The sequence below is a fragment of the Lethenteron reissneri genome, chromosome 31 (assembly GCF_015708825.2).
Source record: "Lethenteron reissneri isolate LAM-NWPU_2019-01 chromosome 31, ASM1570882v1, whole genome shotgun sequence".
Taxonomy (NCBI): Eukaryota; Metazoa; Chordata; class Hyperoartia; order Petromyzontiformes; family Petromyzontidae; genus Lethenteron; species Lethenteron reissneri.
Window position 1 is genome coordinate 10,227,820 of NC_083809.1, and position 25,068 is coordinate 10,252,887.

At 52.6% G+C, this 25,068-nt stretch overlaps 1 protein-coding gene across 1 annotated transcript in view; it reads right to left on the reverse strand.

Moving 5' to 3' along the window:
• The window catches only part of LOC133349781 (nuclear receptor subfamily 1 group D member 1-like), a 74,214-nt gene extending 50,750 nt beyond the window's left edge, over window positions 1-23,464 (reverse strand). The window contains exon 1 of the mRNA XM_061563517.1: window positions 23,436-23,464. Within this exon, the coding sequence (XP_061419501.1) occupies window positions 23,436-23,454 (19 nt within the window). The 5' untranslated portion in view covers window positions 23,455-23,464. The remainder of the gene's footprint in view (window positions 1-23,435) is intronic.
• Window positions 23,465-25,068: the final 1,604 nt, after the last annotated feature.

The following is a 25,068-nucleotide window of genomic DNA, read 5'->3' on the forward strand; positions in this document are numbered from 1 at the left end:
CGTCGCGGGTGCTGAGCCACAAAGAAGCTCTTGCCGAGACTCGGCGGGGTGAAGGAGTCTAAGCTGCATTTCGAATTGGGGCTCCCCCCACCCACCCACCACCACCCCCACCCACCACCACCTCCCCGTGGCTTGCACTCGCGGCTGTCGGAGTTAATTGGTGTCGGTGTTTTTGCGGCCGCTTTCAAACCGGCAGCTCCGGCTGCTCAATTCTTAAGGCGCCGCGCATTTTTTTTCGTGACGGGATGGCAAATTCTCGCTACCGAGGAGGATTTAACGTCTCTCTCCGCGAGCCCACCGGGTGTCGTGATGTGTTTGTTGTTGCGCGCGAGGGGAACGGCGAGCGTTTTTTTTACGACGTGGCATTTCGCGTAAACTTCAAACAAAAATAAAATACAAGGTCACATTGAGATGGCATTTCTGGAGCAAATTAAACTGTTTGCCTCTCCCTGAAGCTCCGGCCACGCGCCGGCATGAGTGCAACGTTCCCCTTTGCGTGCTCAATTGTCTTTGTGGACGCTCCGAATAGACCACGGTGGCGAAAAGGTAAAGTCGCAGCATCCCTGAAGTGTCTTAGCAGCTCTAGAGAGCACACCTGGAAGTTACGACGGCCACGTGGACGTACCCACACGTCCCCCTCGCCGTGTCGATCGACTCACTGCGGCGCGCTGTGTAGCCATCACTCACTGCGGGATGGACAGAGGCGAGGGAAGGGATTTTACGAAAGCTGCCCAACTTGAGCGCGTCGAGGTCGAAAGGGCGAACTGTGGATTGCTCTAGGCCGTTAAGCTGCCTTAAGCCGCAGCCATTTCTATACATGTTGTTTATGCCATTTATTGTGAAAATTCCGTCACAGTTCCTATGGTCACTGTTTCATTGGTTTCATGGCTTTATTTTGGTGATTTCGAAAAGTGTATTGGTTTAGCCATGTTTGTTTGTTGTAGTACAGAGTTAGACTGATGGCCTTAATTTAAGTTGTCTTGTGGTTGTTGTTGGTTGTTTGACTTGCATCCCACTGGGATTTTTGCACACAGCGTTGGTGTACGGTGTTTTTTTCTGCAATAATTTGCTGTCTTTTCTTGGATTTTCTGTTTGCACTCAGTCACATATTCACTTTAAGATGGTTTTTTGTTCATGTTTTTGTTTTTGTTTGTTGCGGTTGCACCCGATTCAAGAGCCGAATTGCTCACAGGGCTATACCTAAAAAATGAACTTGAAAGGGAGCGGCGATGGCATGTCCTCCTGGTGAGAGACTCACGTGGGAGGGCTGGGAGGTAGCGAGGACCTGAACGAGCACGCAAATCTGCCCTGCGTGTTGGGAAGGCTGCAGGCTCTGCAGGGCCGCGGTGGCGAGATGTTGACCACCTCGCCTGGTATACAGGAGGTCGTGGGTTCGATCCCGACCCCTGCTGTGTATATATATATTTGGAGTGTTCGTGTTTCTCTCCTCTGTGGTCACGGGGATTCTTTTCTGCCGGGTACTTCGGTTTTTCCTCCACACTTAGAAACAGGCGTTGAGAGTATTTAGCTGCTATACATTCCCACACTGTGAAAAAGCCACTTAGTTGAGCTGTCGTTTGTGGCCAGGTCGCTTCTGAAAGAGAGCTGTATAGCTCAGTGAGACCTTAGCTGGTAAAATAAAAAAAACATGTCTAATTAGGGGTTTTAAGTTCACTGTAACAACAAACAATGCGAACATCACAACGCGTTTCGCCTTGGCCAGGCGAGGTGGGAGAGGCCATCACCAGTGGCGATGTTTACGAACCGCACCAGGTACTCATTTGAGGCTGAGTCGACCTAGGGGAGGCCCAGGACCGGTTCAAATAATCGTCACCGGTGTTTGCCGTGAGCGTGAATCGATCCCGGGTTGCCGGGTTCATAGCGCAGCGCGCTAACCGCTACGCCACATAACACACAGATACTCGCCTCGCTCACGGGCGGTTACGATCGGCTGTTGCGGGCAACGCTTTGCACGGCACTCGCGGCACTCGATTCGAGCAGAGGCCACGATACGGAGGATAGCGACTCCGCTCTGTAAAACGGTCAAGTCACTGGGCTCTTATACTGGTAGGAACCTCCTGGTTACATCAGCCCACAGGGGATTATTGTGTCCGTCCGTCCGTCGTGCAGGGAGGGGTTGGGTGGGGAGGGAGGGGCTGGGTGGGGAGGGTGGGGAGGGGCTGGATGGCGAGGGTGGGGCTGGGTGGGGAGGGTGGGGAGGGGCTGGGTGGGGAGGGTGGGGAGGGGCTGGGTGGGGAGGGTGGGGTGGGGAGGGTGGGGCTGGGTGGGGGGTGGGAGGGGTGGGGCTGGGTGGGGAGGAGCTGGTCACTCTGTGGTGCCCTTATAAAACTGAACTGTTTAACCTACTCACTGCCGGCTTGTGCCCAGCCCTCACAGTCGGCATATTTGCGGAATACACCACGCCGCCGTTGACCCTGCAGGCCATTGACGTTGCTACCTGCAGGAATGTGTTTCCAATGGAAATAACAACGAGCAACGTTTGGTGTTTTGAAGAGTGACTCGTGCTTCTCGCTGGTGGAGGCACAATTCAAGTTTTACAATTTTTCGTTTGAACCGTTCGAGAAGAGACTGCGGTAGAGTCTCGTTTGTAAGAGCGATCGGTGTCAACAATATGACAAATAATAACTTGTAACGATACTATTTTCATTTTATGTAGCGTCTTTCATGATAATAGCATCCCATGACGCTGTACGTTAATTATATATAAGGACCAAATCCCATAAACGGCCTCTACCAAGCAAATAAAACCCCGACTACTGCCAAGCAAAAAAAAACGGAATAAAAAAAATGAAGAAATGGCACCAAAACTACAAAAAAATCACGAACAACAAAGTTGCACAGCACACACAAACAAAGTAGAGTCATAAAGCAAATAGCAATCAGGGCAAAATTACGGTGGATAGAGAGGACATTCGTGGGCAGGGGTGACATTCATGGGCAGGGTGACATTCATGGGCAGGAAGGAAATTCATGGGCAGGGTGACATTCATGGGCAGGGTGACATTCATGGGCAGGGAGGACATTCATGGGCAGGATGACATTCATGGGCAGGGTGACATTCATGGGCAGGGTGACATTCATGGGCAGGGTGACATTCATGGGCAGGGTGACATTCATGGGCAGGGGTGACATTCGTGGGCAGGGTGACATTCATGGGCAGGAAGGAAATTCATGGGCAGGGTGACATTCATGGGCAGGGTGACATTCATGGGCAGGGAGGACATTCATGGGCAGGATGACATTCATGGGCAGGGTGACATTCATGGGCAGGGTGACATTCATGGGCAGGGTGACATTCATGGGCAGGGTGACATTCATGGGCAGGGGTGACATTCGTGGGCAGGGTGACATTCATGGGCAGGGTGACATTCATGGGCAGGATGACATTCATGGGCAGGGTGACATTCATGGGCAGGGTGACATTCATGGGCAGGGTGACATTCATGGGCAGGGTGACATTCATGGGCAGGGGTGACATTCGTGGGCAGGGAGGACATTCATGGGCAGGGTGACATTCATGGGCAGGGTGACATTCATGGGCAGGGTGACATTCATGGGCAGGGTGACATTCATGGGCAGGGTGACATTCATGGGCAGGGTGACATTCATGGGCAGGGTGACATTCATGGGCAGGGAGGACATTCCTGGGCAGGGGTGACATTGGTGGGCAGGGAGGACATTCATGGGCAGGGTGACATTCATGGGCAGGGTGACATTCATGGGCAGGGTGACATTCATGGGCAGGGGGGACATTCGTGGGCAGGGAGGACATTCATGGGCAGGGTGACATTCATGGGCAGGGTGACATTCATGGGCAGGGTGACATTCATGGGCAGGGTGACATTCATGGGCAGGGTGACATTCATGGGCAGGGTGACATTCATGGGCAGGGTGACATTCATGGGCAGGGTGACATTCATGGGCAGCGAGGACATTCCTGGGCAGGGGTGACATTGGTGGGCAGGGAGGACATTCATGGGCAGGGTGACATTCATGGGCAGGGTGACATTCATGGGCAGGGTGACATTCATGGGCAGGGTGACATTCATGGGCAGGGTGACATTCATGGGCAGGGTGACATTCATGGGCAGCGAGGACATTCCTGGGCAGGGGTGACATTGGTGGGCAGGGAGGACATTCATGGGCAGGGTGACATTCATGGGCAGGGTGACATTCATGGGCAGGGTGACATTCATGGGCAGGGTGACATTCATGGGCAGGGTGACATTCATGGACAGGGTGACATTCATGGGCAGGGAGGACTATCCTGGGCAGGGATGAGCGCGGGCAGAGAGGATCCCGGCTGGTGGCTGCCGCTTAAACCGCTGCCCTCGCCGCCTCGGGCGAGTCCGGATCGCCGCTGATTTATGACTGACACGGCAGAGCGAGGGGAAATCCCCAACATCCCGTACGGCGGCCCTTTAAGGAAACCCGATGCTGGAAATCACTTGAGTTGACCTTGAAGCGAGGGAGGTGGGCGGAGGAGGGGGGGAGACCAAGTCAATACCATGGGCAGATACGACCCATTAATGTTATTCATTTCCTTCTGCTCAGCTTCTTTATTTCGGTTCTGCACGTGAACGTCAGAACGCTTTGCCAGCAAATTAAAAGTAATCGCTTTAATTGCTTCCGGTCGAAATAACGGTGGGAACGCGGATTCTTATGGAAGTGTTGGGGGTTTTATTTTTTCCGTGAGGTCGCGCCGCGCAATCTCCTTCTCTGGGGATGCTGCCCGGCGGCTTCTAATGTTCGCAAACTTAACGCGACAATTGTATCAATGTCACCCCCCCCCCCTCCCACCGCTCTCGTCCTCCCCTACCCCACCCCACCCGACGAATAACTCCGTTCGCATTGCGATCCGCAGCCGGAAGGAGCTAAACAAGCTGCACGCATCAACATCGTGCACGAACATGCAGCGGCAAGGCCACCAAGTCCGTCCGCGTTGCAGGCTCGAGAGCCGCGGAGTCTCGGAGTCCTGCCGCGCGCGCGCTCGCAGGAGCGGGCAGGGCGCCTCGCGACGGCTGCGGCACCCCGCGGGGTCACCGCTCTTCTTCGACCTCCCTTCTCCAAATCCCACACCATACAAAGGGCGCAGCAGAACGCCGGAAGCTCCTCACCCGCACACGTCGTCACGCCAGTCCTCAGATCCCTCTGCGTGCTCCCAATCAACTCCTCCCACCACCCCCCCGTGTACATGTCTCTCTCGTCTCACTCTATGTGTATGTTAGCCTTGCGTGCTAATGGGAGATGCGGGAAAAGGACAACAAACTAAACAGAATAAGCGGTTCTAAAGAAATTAGTTTAATATCCAGTGGCTTCCTAATATCGGAAGGAAGAGCGTTCCAGACGGCCACAGAAGCGCATCTGAAAGCGCGCGATGCAGTGACCGTCTTTGTTCGATGGCGAGCCGAAATCCGCTGCCTCCACGTGCTCTCTGCCAACCCCTGAGGTGAACCTTCAGTGCGGTGGTTCTTAACCCTGGGGTGCACGCACCCCGTGGAGGTGCGAGATGCCATTTCTGCGGGGTGCGGGACATGTCCATATTGTTCTTAAAAAGGTCAATCATCGAAACATAAATGAAACACGGACACGTGACTTACTTTGTCTCATCAAACCCTACGATTATATTAACATTGTACATTTTGCTGTTGTTGTTTTACGATTGAGAACCAAATGGGTGCAAGGCTGCAGTAAATGTTAAGAACCATTGTGTAGTGGCAGGGTCACTCCTCTCCTGTTGCCCTCCCACCCCACCCCTGGTCTGGTGTTTTTCTCCAAACAGCTGTGCGGACAACTCCCTGCCAGGTTCTAGATTTGTTTCTGCCCCCGCCTAAGACCGCCTCCCATTGGTAACACATCTCCTTGAGAAATACCTCAACCACGATGTTGCGGGCCCTACGATAGGGGCGGTGCCTTTGCTGTACTTGGACTTGGCGGCTCTGTCCGTGCAGTCTGGAAAGTCAATCATCAGCGCAGCGTCGCTCTCACGCGGATACCCTCGAGAACAAGACGGTCTGGATTTGAACGTTCTAGATTTTGCCCAGCCACTCGGTCACCAGCGTAACCTCTGGAGCGAGTTGCACTACAAGCCAAGCGCTAATTCATTCATTCAGAACAAGCGGGCATTGCACCGCTTGGCAGGAAATCCGGATGCGAGTCTCTTACGTTAATCATTGGCAAATTAACTTGAAAAGAAGGCTTCTGAAAACGCATCGCTCCGTGGGTGTCGTCAGCCAACGGGAGGGGAGGGAGTAGCTTGAATCCCGAGTGGCTCGAGCAGGACGTGCGAGCCAGGCTTGCAAGGAATGCGTCACCGCAGACCCATCCCGATGGCAGGGGGTGGGGGTGGGGGGAGGGGAGATGCTGAAGGCTGGCCTCGTTTCGCTAAATAATTCTCTTTAAAAAAGAAGACAACCCCAAAAAGTCAAAGTGATGTTCGACTCAAATGAGCATTGATGCTGTGCTCATCTCCCGCCCGTCTGCAGCCCTGAACCGGTGGATGGAGATGCCACATTCCTCTGGCGGGGGCAAGTCTATCCACAGAACAACCACCGTCAACTTCGGCACGAAGTTGTTTTTAATGATGGGCCGAGTCAAGCCCCCAAACGTGGATTTGATCATCACAACAGTTCGATTTGTGAGTTGCTCGCTCTACCGCTCAGCCAGCCAGATGTATTTAATTGCTTCCTTCGTGTGATTTTGTTGTTGTTGTTGCAAACCGTGCAGTCCACTTACGTCGTGCGCAGATTTCTATCGGCACGCTTAGTTGCAATGAATATTATTCGTAGAAGTGATGCTAATCATGTTGGCAGTGGCCAAATAGTAGTATACTCTTTTAGCGAATCTTTAGTAATATCAAGCGAGTAGGAAGGACTCAGCCCACTAGGCTGGCATGGTTGGCATGGGCCCTTGTGCAGTGAACCATAGTCCAGTGACTCGGTCCTCTGGCTCTGGATTCCTCGGTGTGCAGTTGCACCTCCTGCACACTCCGCAGGTCCGCCACGGAGACGGCGTCTCCCACCTCTCCTGGCCATGACGATCATCACGCATTGTGGTGAACGCATTGTTTGCTGTTACAGTAAACTAAAAACCCTAAACTCAACTTAAAAAAAATCATTAGATGAGGCCCCACTGAGCTATGTAGCTCTTTCTCAGAAGCGACCTGGTCACAAACGATAGCTCAACGAAGCGGGTTATCCTGTAAAAATGTATTGCAGCCAAATACTCTAAACGCGTGTTTCTGAATGCGGAGGGAAAAACCGGAGGACCCGGAGAAAAATCCACACGACCACGTGGAGAGACACGCAAACTACAAATACACAAGCGTCATGGTCGGGATCGAACCTACCACCTCCTGTATACCAGGTGAGGTAGTTAACATCTCGCCACCATGGCGTCCGGTTGTCCTGAGTCTCACTGCAATTGATGGAATACATCACGTGCAACTTAATTGTACGAAATATGCATTCACCGCATTGGAGATGCATCGATTCAATACTACAGAAGGGTTTCCCCGAGTTTATCCTGCCCGCAAGTCAGATACGCGTATTGGAAGGACTTATATGTATGCATTTTAAACAGCTCTATCGATTGCCTGTAATACTTTTATGCAGATTAAAATGGCATGCATTTTAATTTGAAAAGTGGATTTGTAATACAACAAATGGTTGCATGCACAGAACAGCACCCACATGACAACAAATCTTACATATATAAAATAATAACTTCACCAGTTTGTAACGCCGTGGACAGGTTTCGTTCACTCTCAGAAATGGGAGAGCGAAAATGATTCAGAATCACGGCAAACCGCAGCCAAGCGGGGAATTTAGCCCAGAACCAGTGCCAACCACTGCCCGAGCTCTGGGGCCCTATATTGTCACGTTTGGTCAACTCCATTCATGGGTGTTTACATCTAAAGGCTTTCCTCAGCCACCTCGCGCGCCGACCTCGATGTTGCTGCTCTGCGATCTGCCATGAACATGATGATTTTCACCTGGCAGCCCTTTGGAAAACCAACCACCGTTGTGGTTGCAGCCCACCACTTACATTCACATTGGCTGCTGACACTTGGCCTACGCCCATTTCAAACCTTTATAAAGAGTTTGCCTTTAGAAGCTAACCCCCTATTCCTGATGACGACCGCTTGTGTTGCGATCGAAACGTCGTAGTTTTTTGTTATTTTCTTTCAACCCATCTACGTGACTTTACCGAAACAACCGAAGAATATGACTTCCTGCAGTCACGAAAGCTTTAAGGTCAAGATCTATAATTATTTGTGATAGACAGGTTGCTTCTGAAAAAATAGCTTTCATAGCTCAGCGGGCCTTACCTGGTGAAAGAAAAACTAAATTGTCTGTGGGAGAAACGCGGACGGGCGGACGGAAGTACGGACGGGCGGGGACGGTACCTATAGAGACGATGAAAGAGACGTGAAAAGTTTCGTTCCTTCCTAGCGGATGTGACTCGAGGCAAAGGTCGCCTGAGGACACCTGCCGGCACGTGGGAAGCCGCCGTCGTGCGCCGGTCTCTCGGGCTTCCGCGGCTCGCGTTACGTTATTGGATTCTCCGCGAGGAGGGGTAGAAGTAGATAGCTCTCTCATCTTGAGTCTGCGCGCAGCACCTCTCCCCTCAACCTGCCCCACTCCCCACGTGCGCCAGCAGCGGCTCCACTCCGGCTGCCTCTCTGTCACGTGTTCGCGTCCTCGTTCGGGTTTGCACAGGAGGTGCCAACCGCTCCGTAGGGGGGGGGGGGGGGTGAGTGTCGTATCCGATCTTGTCCGTCTAGCGCTCGCCCAGCTGCATTGGCTTCGGGTTGCCGAACGAATGCGTTATCATCAAGGTGCGCAACTCATTACACACGAAGTGTTTGCCACGAATGAACCGCAACACCTCCCTGATCTCGTCAAGGAGCATAAACCATCCATCACGCGAACTCCGGTCATTGTTTTTCTTGGGCTGGCCATGGAACGAAGACGGTCACCGCATCGCTCGCTTTCAGACGCGCTTCTGCGGCCGTCTGGAACGCTCTTCCTTACGATATTAGGAAGCCACTGGAGCTGTGCACTTTTAAATCATCTAGATTGAAAACTTTTACGTGACTAGTTTGTTGTCCTTCAACGGCACCTCCGATTAGCACGCTTGGCTACGTACGGCGCGAAAGAAATTCAACATACCGTACATACAACAGTGGCGCGTGTCACGACCACAGTAACCGGTATCGTTGAAGAAATCGTGCAAAACAACAACAACATCATTGGGAACAGTCGCATGCCTGCACGACCCTTGTCCTGGTTAAGAGGATGCCCACGACGGTGCGGGGTCCGTTCGAACGGGACGCCACCACTCCCGGTGAACGCGGGTTGCGTGACCGACACGCGGAGCGCAGACGCGCGGGGCGTCCACTCCCCATTGGCTCTGGCTGCGCGAGCCCTCTGCTTTGGGTAAACAAAGGGCGTGAGAAGGCGAAGACGTCGCGGGTGACACACGGAGAGAATGCCTGAAGGATGAGGGAGGGAGGCCACCGCGTGCGCGAGCGGCACCATTGGCCAAAGGCGCTGTTCTGACAATGCCATCTGTGTTCCTGTTTATGGGATTAGATTCGCTGCCAGCAACTTCAGCAGCAGCAGCGGCGGCGGCACAGAGCGCACGCACGGAATGGGTTCAGCCAGTCCCGAAGCAACGCGACATTTGGCAGTGGCCATCCGGGTTGAGTTGTTCTTGACACTTCGCTCGTAGGAATGATGCCTACAGTAAAGACAAAGATCCCCCGCGTAGCCTTTAACAGGCTGTTTAGGTAAGTGATGTTAGCGAGCGCATACGAAGGCCGGTACGGCAAACGAGAGAGGGGTGAGGGGCCAGCACCACGCCCGGCCGCCTTTGTCTCCCCAGTGCTTACGTTTACAGACCACACCAGGGAGTTATTTGATGCTGAGTCGACCTAGGGGAGGCCCAGGACTGTGTTCAGATATTGGTCACTGATGTTGGCCGTGAACGGGAGTCGTATTTGGGTCGCCGGGTAGCATTGTACTACCGCTTCCCAACACAATCAATCCTAATACATACACGTATACACATCTAAGGATGTATGTCTATGACAAAATCACACGGAACACGCCAGATCAAATGCTAGATTTTGAAAGCCAAACAGAGTTGAGCTGGACATTGCTTGGATGGACGAGCTGTCTGCATAACATAGGTATTGTTAGTGCAGCAATATACGATTGTTGTACTGCACTATGCCGCCATGTCTATGCTTCTCACCTCCACCAATCCGCACTGACGAGCATATTAGCCAAACAACCCCCTGGCCGTGGGGAGGCCCTCATCCAGCAATGGATTGACATGTCCATACGCAGAGAATGTGATAGTGATTGGCCCAGCCTTGGAAACGGACTCAACATTAAATGCTCAACGTCTAATTTACCGATTAGCACGATGTGGCTACGTACGTCGCGAAATAAGTCCAACATTCATACGAACACAAAATCGTTTCAGAACAACCTGACCCAGACTTGTTTAAATTGGCGTTATACTCCAGTGCATTAATAAAGTGTCGTGCCAGGGTCGGGATTACGTCCTAATCCCGACCCTGGCGATGCCACAGGTGCCTCTGAGCGCGTGGGCGCAGGGAAACGAGTTTCAAGGCTGCAGGCGAGGACGAGGATGCGGTGTAACTGCATTCGGAGTCATCCACGTGGGGATGAGATGATGGGCGCGTGTGTGGGACGGGTGGAGGCTCAGCTAGGTGCCAGAGAAGGAGAGAGAGTGATCCCGCCTATGGATGGCGAGAGGGAATGATGGATGGTAAACCACTACCTTAGGGGTGAATGCATTTTTAAAAGGATAGATAGAATAGCAGATAAATCGATTGACAAATTGATGACGCAGACGGTTTAGCAAGTCAGTCGGTGAACCCTTCTCGGCTCACTGTGTGCTTGCAAATGTAAAGGATTTTGTTTTTTTCTGTGGAATGAGGAAAACAAAAACATCGGAAAATCCAAATACGTACAAATAACAATGTGGGTTACAGACTTGACTTAAAGCTTTCGTGACCGCAGGAATTCATATTCGTTGGGTCTTTCGGTAAAGTCACGTGGATAGGTTCAAAGAAAATAACGCCCAAAGAACATGGGCACAGACTGTCCCAGACTTGTTCCATGACTCTGCACAGCCTCGTTTGAAACGCTCAGTGCATTAGTTTGGCCCAATGCCAAAAGCACGACATTTCCCATGGACCCAGAGGAATCCCTCTGAGCACACAGCTACACGGGAGGGCACACGCGCCAGTCAGGCAACCGGCGCACGCTTCACGTATCGCAACGCAGAACTGCGACGGCGCCACCACGCCACGGCGTTAATTGCTTCCCCCCCAATAATTCGCCGGCCGCACTTGGGGCTGCTGCCGCCGCTGCTGCTGCCGCCGCCCCAAGCGCTTTGCAAGCGGCTGTCCGTCACGGCGTTTCGCCCGTGATGAATTAGCGTTCGAACGAACCTCCACAATCGCCCTCGTCATCTCACGCGGGAGAATTAGCCAGATGCCCCGTGCGCAGCTGCAGAGGAACAGAATTTGTCGAGGCAGCAGAGACGTTCGTGGTCTCACGCTCCGCGCTGTGTTAAGAGGCCACACACGGCCTCTCAAAGCGCCCCTTTCAAAAAGCGTGCCGGGAAACGGAGACCGCTCTCAGAGTAAAATCCACTCAATGAATATCAAATTATCTGGGGAGGTCCACTGGCCCCGTTCGTGTGCTGTGTCCGCGAGACAAAGATGCCCTGCAACAGGTGTGGCCAACATTTTGGTGGCAACTCGTGAGTTCAATGTTGGAGGTGGGATTAATGGGTTTAGGGGTAGGATTGGGATCGACGCGATGCCGAGTGGTTTGGGTTTAGGGACAGCGAATGGTGAGTGGTCCATGACTTGGCTGGGGTTTCGGGCTCGAGCGTTCGGTTGCCTCGTGTGATCCGTCCATGAACTGCATTGTCGGCCTCCCCTTGGCCTCTGCTCAGTGTTCACGCGTGGCAGAGTTGACGGTGCTGCGCGCGGGTTTATTGCAAGAGTTGACAAACAACTTTACGACCGACTCAAGGTGAGCGCTATCGTAACCGACGCTACGCGCCGCTCAGATGACACGAGAATCATCGTCCTACGCGGACTCGTCATAGGTTGCCGATGGCAGGGGCAGAGTGAGCACACAGTTCAGCAGAAAGACCGCTCACGCCGTCACGCGCGCGCGGTTACGCGCTTCTGTGTTGAGAGGCCGGGTCCTGGGAGGCACCTCGAGCTGATGGGAGGCATCGGGGAGAGTCGACGACCCCCAGCACGTTCTCCTACCACACGAGGGGAGCCGGGTCCCTAGTTACGGGATAGAGCCAGCCCAGTGGGGGAAGGGTGGGGGGATGGAGACATTGGCCGTCAGGCGTCCATTCTCTCGTGAGAGCAGCTGCAGTGCGCACAGCGGTGGAACGGGGGGCAGCAAGGCAGAGTGATGCCTGGTGCACTCTGCTACCGTGTCCACTGCGCTCTGTGGGCGAAGGGGGCAGAGGAGCGGATCTGATTCACGGTGCCCACTGCTGGCCGCACGCTCGCACGCACGATTGGCCATATGACCCTCGCAAGTAGCCGCGATAATCAGGTGTAGTAGATTGATCTGTGGAAGTTTAGGGACGTGTTGCCGTTATTGTTGGAGCGAATTAAAAACAGAGGTTTCTGCGTTGCGGCTCCTGCACTCGTTGGGCCGTTCTCTGGAAATTACGTAACAACTCAGGGAAACGGGGCACGGTACACACAGTATCCTGTAACCTTCACAAGTCAGCAACCGTGAACGGCAACATGACCGACAAAATAAAAATAATTCTTGGGCAGTTCAACCTTCCCAAGACTCGCTCAGAGGTGGCTTAGATAATGACATCGTCACGCCAGAACCGATATTCCCTAACGTTGCATATTTCGTCAGAGGCCTGCATCCTAATTTGTTAACACATTGCACCATTGCCATTTAAATTCTGACCGCAGTCCCCCCTGATCCAGGTCCCCGGTTTCTGATTCGGCATCGCTACGACCAGAGTCTGGCATCTTCTGCTCGGGCACTCCAAGAAACAATTGTCATACAAATAGTGTTTTTTATTCACCAGGTAAGGGCCCACAGAGCTATATATCTCTTTTTCAGAGGTGACCTGGCCACAAATGATAGCTCAACAAAGTGGTTTTTAATTTAGAAATGTATCGCAGCCAAATACCCTGAACGCATGTTTCTAAATGTCGAGGAAAAAACCGGAAGACCCGGAGAAGAATCCACGCGAGCAGGCTGGAGACAGAACACACAAACTCAAAATATATAAGTGTCATAGTTGGCATCGAACCCACAACCTCCTGTATATCAGCCGAGGTAGTTAACATCTCGCCACCGTGGCAAGACTTCCAGCACCCGATCAGCAAACCCAAGGGACCCCCACCCCCTTCATGTTTGCCCCAAATGTTCGGAGTACTGCGTGCACAAAATGTGCTGAACCCGAGAACTCACACATTGCAAAAGCACGCTGCCCCGCGAGCACGGTGCTATCACTCCCCTTGATTACCCAGCAAAGACTCACTGAGCCTCAAGACTGTTTCAAGAGGGTCCTGCCAAGTTGTCTCGTACGGTCACACCTCGGCTATATATCGCGGTTCCTCTTGCCTCATCACATCACTACACATTTTCATAAACATATATATTTAAACCGAGTTTTAAGTACGTTTGTGTTGTTTTACATTGTTGGTGAAAACCTATCTCATGTTGGTTGTCAAGGTGGCGTTAACTCGTAGCTTTGACCACCAGGGAGTGGTGCGGGGGGCAAGGCACCCACTGCCCCACGCTAGTTACGCTACTGGGTGACCCATCGCAACTGGGCCGCTCTGAGTTCGGATCGGGGTTTCGCGTAACACCGCACACGCAGACTGCGGCCGTAATCTTTAACCCATCTCTCTGCACGTTGCCTAAGTCGAACGTGCTGAACGCAAGTGGTTGCTGCTCGGTCGTAGCATGACAAGAGCCGTGGCCATTGACTTCAAAGTCACACCAGCCATACTAACCTCTGCATATCTTCATCGAACTATCAATTGATTGCAATCGATATATCTACATATTTTAACTTCTTTCCCACCGTACGTAGCCAACCGTGCTAATCGGAGGTGCGGGGAAGGCCAAACACCGAAATAAATTCGTTTTCAATGCAGATGATTTAAACGTCTATAGCTCCAGCGGCTTCCTATTATCGGAAGGAAGAGCGTTCCAGACGGCCGCAGAAGCGCGTCTGAAAGCGCGCCTATGCAGTGATCGTTGTTGTTGGATGGCGAGCCGACAGCCGCTACCTCCACGTGCTTTCTGCAGTAAAACATCCGAGGTCAACATTCGCTTTGTGCGGTGGTTCTTAACACGCACCCCCTGGGGGGTGTGAGGGTCCCTCTCTGGGCGTGCGAGACATGGCCAGATTGTTTGAGAAGGTAAATAGTCGAAACACAAATCAAGCACGGGCACGAAAGTACAACTACGTGTTTTACACTATGAGACCTCCTTTACCAGTGGCAAAATATAATAATAGGTTTTTACCCTTTCAACTGCTTGTGTTGTGGTTATTGCAAACATTATGCTTGTATAAAGGTGTCCGTTTTTTGTACCAGTTGAAAGGGTAAAACCCTATTACTATACAACTACGTTGTTTCATCAAACCCCATGTATGTATTGCTAATATCGGTAGGAAGAGCGCTCCTTCCGATATTATAACGCGACTTGTGCGTCTGTACGATTTCAAGGCTGTGATGGTTTAAACCGATCATCGAGTTTCGGAGCAAAACATGTGTAATGGAAAGTGAAAAATTGAAGGAGACACTATATATATTCCAGGATGTATTCGTGACCCAAAACCGTGACTATGCGTAATCGGTGTGGGGAGGGGGGGGTGTGTGTGTGAATCTTTTGGCGCATTACTAAGATCACAACGCCCGCAGTTTCCATCCCACCCGGCTCTCACCCTGCAGCCTCCAATCCCCCATGGCCCCGCCTCTGACCGGCGTGGTGAAGTATGGCCCCACCCCCAAATCAAACCGCAGCTCATGCTCTCAGCCCCCGGGCAGGCGACACGTGCTGAGGCTGCACGTGTCGCAGGGGAGAGAGGAGGTGGAGAGAAGAAAGCTAGAGATGGGAGGGGGGGGAGAGGAGAGGCTGGTTTATTTAGTTATTTAATTGCTACACATTTATCGATGGGAGGCTCCCTCGCACGGGGACGGAACGGCTCTATTCACCGTTCCGCGTGCCATTGTTTACGTGGAAGCGGTTTTACTTAAAATAACCGTATACAACAAAAAAATAACGCCGCTCCCGAATGACATCATTGGTCGCTCATGACCTGGTTAAAAATTATAAAATAATAAAATAACAAAGCAACAAAACCACCCCCCCCCCCTGCCAAATGGAATAATTTGCATCGCCGTCAAATCTCAGACGTCTCTCGTGTTCCCCGCCAACCCCGCCAGCCCCCGTGTTGTGACCGGCGCCGCCTCTGCACTTGGTCGAGTTATTTATACTCTTTGGTTTTTTCGGTAAAGTCACGTAGGTAAAAAAAATAAATGAAAAAACAACAAAATTAAATCACAGCAAAATTACTGACGGTTCCAACTGAAGACGGATGCTTGTGTTGCCTCCGAAACATCGTGATTAAATTTAGTTGTTTCTTCGTTTTTTTTAGTTTTTTCATTTAATTGTTTTACCTACGTGACTTTACCGAAAAACTCCAAAGAGTATGAATCCTTGCAGTCACGACAACTTCAAATCTCGAGTTATTTAGTTCCGAAGCCAAAGTGCCACCGAAATAATTGCGTACAACCGGCACGCAACCGTGCCCTGTCCACGTGGCCGTCACGAGCATCCAACATTAATGTCCGCGGGATGATGGAGGAGTGTAGCTCACCACCGGAGCGGGATTTTGCGTAAGCATCATTGAGCGGAGGGCATTTCGTGCTTCCCGCGGTATTCTTGGACCATTTGTGATTGTCAAAGTGGTTTGCAATGTGGCTGCAGCTTGCGTGAATGACGCTCTGAAAATGTATGCATTAATTGCACGCACTTTTTCTAACACTCTAGGTCTCGTATTGTGGATTATAAAATATAAATAAACTATATATTGTTTTATTTTATCAGGTAAGGCCCACTGATCTATCAAGCTATTTTTCAGAAGCGAAGCTGGCCACAAATGAAAGCTCAACAAAGTGGCTTATCACGTGGAAATGTATAGCGGGCAGATACTATAAACGCGTGATCATTTTACATGCGGAGGCAAAAACCGGAGGACCCGGAGAAAAATCCACGCGACCACGGAGTGAGAGAAACACGAAAACTCCAAATATACAGCAGGCGTCAGGGCCGGGATCGAACCCACGATCTCCTGCACACCAGGCGTTGTCCGTACATTTCCTCATCCGTCACTCACGTCTTCTGGATCCGGCAAGGCGACTGAGACAAACTGGGGCTCTTGGAAGTGCCACGATCTACGGATTCAACGCGACCTCCGTTTCTCGAGAGGCATCGACGATGTCTGACAATGTCTCACGCCCGCTCCTCTGACGGACCAAGCGATGGGTGATAACATTGAGAATACGAAGCAGGTCAATGTTTACAGACCCATCGTTGAGTACCGAGTGAGCCCTGCTCTGTCTGACAAGTGGAGTTCATGTCACGAAGCCATCGTCGGTCTTCACTGACCCCCTAAGGGAGCGATGGAGCGGCTGTGCAATGGTCACGCGCACTTCACTACGAACCTGGTGGGCCGAGTTCGATCGTGGGTCACGGCGAGTGATATCGAACCTGGTCCTGTCCACGCTCCACCACATTCACCAAGCCCTGCTGACCAGTGTGGCGAAGTATGGTCAAACAACGCCGGCATGGGGAGGCCTTCATCCAGCATTGGATTGGCAACGCGCTGTAACGTGTTCATAACCAATCACGGCATCCAGAAGGCGAGGAATCTGCATACGAAGAGCGAGCGACCGCTTGCATGTGTTTGACGATCGCTCCTCTTGAACCGACTCGCAATGTCCATGCGCCGCTCTTAAACGCGAATTCGTGAGCAGCCCAGAGTGTTCACGATCACGTGCAACCGGCAGCCAGACAGCGCTGGGCACGGCGTGCCCTGGATACAGTCAGCCCCGATACACACACGCACCGAGAGAGAGAGAGAGAGATGAGCGACACAGTTGTAATATACCCACCTAACATGCGATCGTCCGTCGGTAAACACAGGCGCATCGCACCGTGGTAATAACGCCACGGATTAGCGTCGAGCACGCGAGCGGCACCACATCCTCCCCGAGTCCCCAGTCCCTTACCCCGCAGCACATCAAAGGCTCTTGCCGACAATAGCCTCACGTGGGCTGAGCGTCCGCGTGCGTGGCCAGGGGAGGGGGGGGTGCTTAAGTCGAGAGGGGCGGGCGGAGGGGGGGCACGGCACGTGTATGGAGGGTGGTGTGCATGGGAAAGGGAGGGGGGTGCGAGGCACGTGCGTCGAACACGTGCATGTCTCGGCTTGTCCGCGTGCATAGTAAGGAGGGGTAGTGGAGCGGGGAAGGAGGGGGGGGGGTGTCCCTCTATTATCAGGGTGCACATGCCTCGCTCGGGGTGACACGTGATGGCTCTCCTCGTCCCCCCCGTCCCCCCCCCAAGGAGGAGGCTGCGCTGGGGAGACTTCGCCCTCCCCGTCGCCCACTCATCGCAGCCTCCCCGGCACTCTCTGTACTTCGGTATTATTTTTCTCCAAAATCTGGCGCCGGCTCCGTCCGGTTAAAATAGGGCGCAGACACGTACCGGGCAAAGGGATTATCTTGGCTGAATTGAGGGGTGCAGGACTCTGGGTAGCAGATATATTGCCGAATTCATACTCCCCCCCCCAACCCTCTCCCATCATCTAATCAACCCCTAACTAAGCCTGGCCCGAAATCTAGCCCTAATCCTGACCCTCATCCTCCCTCCTTCAAATATCACAAGGAACACGAACGGGTGAGGGTGGGGGGGGGTAGCTTTCACACCTCACTGACACACCCACTGACACACCTTGCTGGCACACGCGCACGCACGTGTCACCGCGTGCAGCCGTGACACGTGCGTGCCACGCGGATGGTGCCGCGGTCTCTTGCAGATCCTCCTCCTCCACTCTGCCCCACTCCCCCCACACAGTGCTTCAAGAAAGCACGACACAGCACCTCAAATCACGTGTGTTTGCTCCAAATCTTCGGAGGATTAAGCACGCCCTTTATTGCGGCGCGACCTCGTTACTGCCGGGGGATATTAGAATCGCGCGAGTCAAACCTCGGCCCGTGTCAACAGCGCCGCTAACCAGAGCGTTTTAATAAGCACAGATTGAATAACCGCATCGGCGAACTGCGGCGCGTTAATGTCAATGCAACAAATAAACCCTTTAACCTGAATCAGACCATATTTGTATTTATACTGGAGGAATTCGAAAAAGCTACACGAAAGCTCTTTTTTTTACAAATGTTCAGTTAGGGGGCGGGTCAGGAGGTTACAACAACAAACAATGGAAAAACACGATATGAGTGCAAAGTATAGGACAGGTATACAAATCACTTGAAAAAACATATCCAACCACAACTAAACAATTTTTTTTATCTTACCAGTTAAAGCCCACTGAGCTAATAACTTATTTTTCAGAAGCGACCTAGCCACAAATGATAGCTCAACAAAGTGGCTTATCATGTGGACATTTATAGCAGCAAAATAATCTTTAAAAAATCTGCTGGATGAAGGCTTCCCCACACCGTGGTCGGTCGTGCCGGGGGTTTGTTGACCGCACTCGAGCTCCCCGCTCGCTCGGCGCGGCTTGCAATGCAGGGGAGGCTCGCGGGTGGTCGACGCGAGCCCCGTGCCTCTTAACCCGAAGACAAATTGCCCACCGAAATGTTGGGGCGCCTGAGGTTGCGCTTGGCTTCCTTTAAAACTCCTGGGACAGGGTAGACTGCCTTAAAATCTCGCGCCGAACGCTTGCAAATGTACACACACCAAGCAATCCGCCTGCGATAGACTCTGCCGGTAAAAGCGGTAGAAATTGGGCACAGTCCGCTTCAGATCACCATTCAAACACAAGCACGCACGCACATTACTAGGTAGGCCCGTTTAACATCTTGCACTGCCTTTGACAACGACCAGTTGGACTCCAGACAGCATTCTATGTCGACAGCAGCAGACGATGCTTCACATTAGTGGTACTGGAGTCAGTGGTTGAGCGATTCCATCGCATGTGCACAATAGTGGGATGCGCCGAATGGATCAGGGTGTGTGGGGGTGATGGGGGGTGGGGATGTGCGCAGCGGAGGTCACTTGCAGCGGTCTCAGAAGTAGATCTGCGATATCCGCTTCTGCGGGCCGTTACTCAACTCGAATGATTGCACTTCTTCGTCTCGTCACAAAGACAATGATATCGAGGCATTTTTTCGGGGGTAGGGAGGGGAATAAGAATTCGCGCGCGCGTGTGTGTGGTGGAAGATTAATGACCATGACCCTAATAGAGTTTTTTTGGGGTTAGATCGCCCCCTAACCGAATAAATATTGACGCGATCTAACCCCCAAAAAAACCTCTATTATGGATGATATTGGTCGCGAAAACCTGCCACGTGTTAAACTGACCATGACCATACGAACATAATCCCACCCCGCGGAGATGACCCCACTTGCGCGTTTATTATTCTGGCACGCGAGATCCATTTAATCTTACCTTGGTTTCATTATTTAGTTTTAATACATATATACGAGCCTGTCCGTGAGATTATATGAACGCGTGGACATAAATAACGCTCGATCTAAAGCTTTCGTGACTGCAGGGATTTATCTTCTTGGTTCTTTCGGTAAAGTCACGTAGAATGGAAATAATAAAATAATAAAAATAAAACATAATAAAATAATTCTCACGACGTTTCAGCCACAACACAAGCAGCCGTCCTCAGGTGAAGAACAGGTCTGTCGATAAGACAGAGTCTGAATGAAACGTCCTGGGCTTAGAGCATCTATTTAATCTGGGAGGGAGGAGGAAGAGTGCCTTGACAAAATATTTTGATATGTTTTATTTTTATTATTTTATTATTTCCATTCTACGTGACTTTACCGGAAGAACCAAGAAGATAAATAACGCTATTGTACGTTTAGAGTAATGTGCACCAATGGAGGATCATGGCAAGGGCGTGCCTTGCCCTCTAGTGGCAGTGCCTTATGCTGATAATCTCGCGATCCAGCCTGGCAGCGTTCCGGAAAGCATCGAGCGGGACAATGAAGCTTGGAACTACAACAAGAATAAGAACTCGACTCGTGTCCCCTGCATAAACTAAAATATTTTAAGATATAAACAATTTTTATTTTTTATTTTACTAGGTAAGGCCACTGAGCTATGAAGCTTTTTTTCAGAAGCGACCTGACCATAAATGATAGCTCAACGGAGTGGCTTGTCATGTAGACATGTTTAGCAGCCAAATACTCTCAACGCATGTTGATTCTAAATGTGGAGGGAAACTCTGGAGGCCCCGGAGAAAAATCAACGCGACCACGGGGAGAGAGACACCGCAAACTCCGAATATAAACGGCACGCGTCAGGGTCTGGTTCGAACCCACGACCTCTTGTACACCAGGCGAGGGAGTTAATATCTTACCACCGTGGCGCCCTGCATGGCGGGATGGGGATGGAGGGGGGGGGGGGCGAGGGAGGCGCCTGCCCCCCCCCCCGGGTCTCTAAGCTCTCGGGATTTACGCAGCCCGCGAGGGGACGTTCTGTGCCAGCCCAGGGACTCGAACCCTGCGCGAGGTGATGCGTGAACAAAAATTAACCCGTAAAAACAAAGTTTTTCACTATAAATCCTTTATATGCGTGGCGGCTAGAGTCCTCTCGTCCTCTGGCTTGAGATGGCTGCCACCTATGGGTCAGATGATTGCCTGCCACCATTAAGCAATTGGTAATTAAATATAAAAAAAAACATTTCCTAAAAAGTGTAAAGTTATGGAAAAAAATTTCACGAAAATAAATTGTCACGCACAACGAGTCTGTGTGCAAAATGTCAGCTCGATTGGATCACGGGAAGTGGGTTAAGAAACGACCGAAAGATTTGCACGGTCGTAAGCGCGCAAGCATGCAAGCGAGTGAACTTAATATAAAGGATTTCAAAATAAACACAACGAGACAAAAACGCTCCCTGACCCATCCACCACGCTCGGTTCCAGGTCCCCTAGGGATGGGGCGGCGTGGAGGGGGCACTTGAGCCGTTGCGCAGAGGGCACTGTGATAGCTGTGATTTATATACCGCCGGAGTGAAGTCGGGTCGGGCCCGAGGGACATTTGGTGGTGCAGTGCCCATCCCAGCACCTCCGAGCGCCGGCCCTGATTTTCCCGTGTGGTTGCAGCGATCACTCTTTTTTTGCGCCGAGCAAAGGAGTCACGAGTACGAGCCCTCACCCGCGATCCAACTCGACACGAATATACACCCCGACGCCACCCGCGATCAAGCAGCATACCAGCCACGAGCACTGAAAAAAAAATCTAGATTAAAATATAATTTCTTTAGAACTGCTTTTTGTGTTTAGTTTGTTGTCCTTCCCCCCCCGCACCTCCGATTAACACTTTTGGCTATGTGCCGTGCGACGGAAGTTCAACGTGCATACACACATACTCTCCCAACAGATTCTAATGAAAACTATCCACCCAGACACGTGGATTAGCTCTACCTCTAATTAACCAGTCAATCAGCCACTACCCCCCCCCGCCCCCCTTACCTCCACACACGCGGCGAATGCGCCACAGTGCCCGTCATGACGAACTCCATCTCTAGACTTAGAGCCCTCGCCTCTGGCACTTGGCCACGTGCAGGTCACGACGGCTCCCTCCCGCAAGGGGTCCATGAGCGCCTCAAACGCCCCAAGCCCTCTCCCGGTGCGCGCCGCGAGTGCCCGCCGCGCCCTCTGCGCGTGCGCTCCACAGTTTGCTGCGTCGGTTTTTGCCGCACGAAATTTACGTTCGCTGCAAGTTCAGCGAGTGCTGCGCGCGCTTCGAGCGTTGAACACCACGTGATGAAAAAAAAAAACACACGAGGGTCGTAACGTGTCATTGCCCGCAACGTCGACGTATTATGGAACAGTTTCTAACAGGGCAGTGGTTTTGATTTGATGTATGGTACAGTATGTATGTTGAACTTCTTTCGCATCGTACATAGCTAACCGTGCTAATCGGAGGTGCGGGGGAAGGACAACACACTATGGCTCTCTGTGTGAGTCGATGGGTCTCTGTGTGAGTCTATGGGTCTCTGTGTGAGTCGATGGGTCTCTGTGTGAGTCGATGGGTCTCTGTGTGAGTCGATGGATCTCTCTGTGAGACGATTGGTCTCTGTGTGAGTCTATGGGTCTCTGTGTGAGTCTATGGGTCTGTGTGAGTCTATGGGTCTCTGTGAGGGTCGATGGGTTTATGTGTGAGTATATGGGTCTCTGTGTGAGTCTATGTATATTTGTGTGAGTCTATGTGTCTCTGTGTGAGTCTATGGGTCTCTGTGTGAGTCGATGGGTCTCTGTGTGAGTCGATGGGTCTCTGTGTGAGTCTATGGCCCTCTGTGTGAGTCTATGGCTCTCTGTGTGAGTCCATGCATGAATGTTGAACTTCTCTCGCACCGTACGCAGCCAACCGTGCTAATCCGAGTTACGGGGGAACCAGGTGGCCGAATCTCGCGACAGACTCGCAAACAAACGAAAACAAATACCCTCGACCACCCCCAATCTGTGGGGCCGCAGCGGCACGAGGCAGACAGCTGCCGCGAGCAGCGTGACGGAGGAGGAGGGAGGAGGAGGAGGAGAGGCCCTCAGAGCCCTCTTTCTCCAAGACCCACACGCGCACACACAACGCAGCGTCACACAAGCACGCAGAGCGAGCACCGAGGCCATCACAACGCCGGCGAAGTGATGACGACGGAACGCTTTGACTCTTTGCTCGTTTCCAATTTTGCAATGATATATACATGTATAAAAAAACACATTTACACGACTTCGGGTTTCTCCATCGCATCATTAGCCCACACGTGTCAACACGTTTCGCTCCGATGCATTTGCGTAAGTCTCACGTATAATTACACAGCCTGGAATCATCTAATATATGTGTGTATATATATGGACACTAGTCAATGTGTGTGTGTGTAGAAATATTCGGAAGAAATCAAGAACCAGTTCCCGAAGCTGAATTGAGAATCTCTCCGTCGCATCTGCGGCTCGCAAAACACGCTTTCATCACGCAATTCCTGCGATGCGAAAAAAAAAAACACTCTACATTTACTGTATCGAAGCGTGTGCACTGTCGTTCGCAATTGAGGTTCCAATCGCCGCTTTGCTACTCGACACATCTTTGCGGGGGCTTACCTACGCCGCCGCTGTCCATGGTGTCGTGGGATGAGGAAGCGGTGGCGCTGCGCCCCCAGTGATGAGCGCCTCGGCACCGCCGCCGCCGCTGCTGGTAGCGGTGATGATGATGATGATGACGGTGATGGTGGTGATGGTGATGATGGCAGTGGCGGTGAGGAGCGCAGACTGCGGCCGCAGAGCGTCAGTGCAGGAGGCTGTGGCGCTTTAAGAGAGGCTATGCAGCGCGCAGGAGCTCAGCAGCTCGGAGCGCACACGTGACTCGTGTTTGTTGTGGACTCGGTGCCCCCCCCACCACCACCACCAGCAGCACCACGCGTTCCCTGCAACCCACACACCCGTTGCTACCCCCCTCCACGGCCCACCCCACCCCCTACTGATATACCCTCTTTTCACCGCTCTCACTCCTCCCAGCCTCCTCCTTCACTCTTGCCTCAACCCGGCACTCGACGCGCGCTGATTCCAGCAGCCACACAGATCCGCCCAGAGCCACCCAGAGCTCACCACGCAGCTATAGCCAGCCAGCCAGTGCCACCACTCCCTGCCCAACAACGCCAATGCGCTGGTGCCATCTCCCCCCCCCCCCACCATAAGACCGGGGTAGCGCTCGCACGCGGCTCCGCGGTGCCGCAGCTGCCCTACTGACACACATCCGAGTCCCGTTGCCGCTCACGACTGGCACCTCGCCTGTACACGCACGGCAACAGAACCAGCAGCAGCAGCAGCAGCATTGAGCAGCGCCAGGGCCGCATCGTTCCGACTACTGGAGAGCTCTAACCCATGCCCGACTGCTCGCGAATGAGACACGGGGGGTAACCACCCTCCACCACCCCCACCACCGAGGGCGCGCTTGAGTGCCCGGGCGCGTCACGGGGCTCGTTGCGGGATTCCAGCGGCGCCGCCTCGCAGCGCTCCCTGCAGTCGAGGGTGGGGGGCGGGGCGCAGGGGATAAGGAGCGATACTGGGGGGTGGGTGACAGGAAGACTTCGTGCCGTGCATTGCGCTAAGTTTGTTGTCCTTCCGCCTCCGCCGCATCTCCGATTAGCACGGTTGACTACGTACGGTGCAAAATAAGTTCAACATATTTAGATTTAAAGCTTTCGTGACTGCAGAGATTCATTTTCTTGGTTCTTTCGGTAAAGTCACGTGACTTTACCGAAAGAACCAAGAAGATGAAGTTCAACATATATACAACCCTGGGCGATGTCCGTCCGCTCATCAGCCCCATAGACCTGTGAGTGCAATGACCTGTCAGCGAGCACCTGCTGAGGTCCACACGGTGCCCGAGGAGGTGGACCAGCAAGTGAGGGCTACAGAGCTGCCGTGGGAAAACGTGCGCGTGGATCCTCACAAGCGCGCGCGTGATGATGATGAGCGGACTTGCCGACGACCGGTACCAGCGGTGTCAACATCGGCCTTTGTGGAGGAGGCTCGTGAAGGACGCTGCTGCTGCGCAGTTGGAGGCAGTCGCCCTCCAGCAATAACGGTGGGCAGAGGAGCGATGCTCACAACAACGAGCGGAGCGTCGGGCGGATAAAACGCGGCAAGTTGGCACAGGAGGGAGTACAGCTGGTGCATCTGACAGTCATTTCAGTCAGCCAACCCATGGCACCTGGGTTTGTCCCGTGACCTC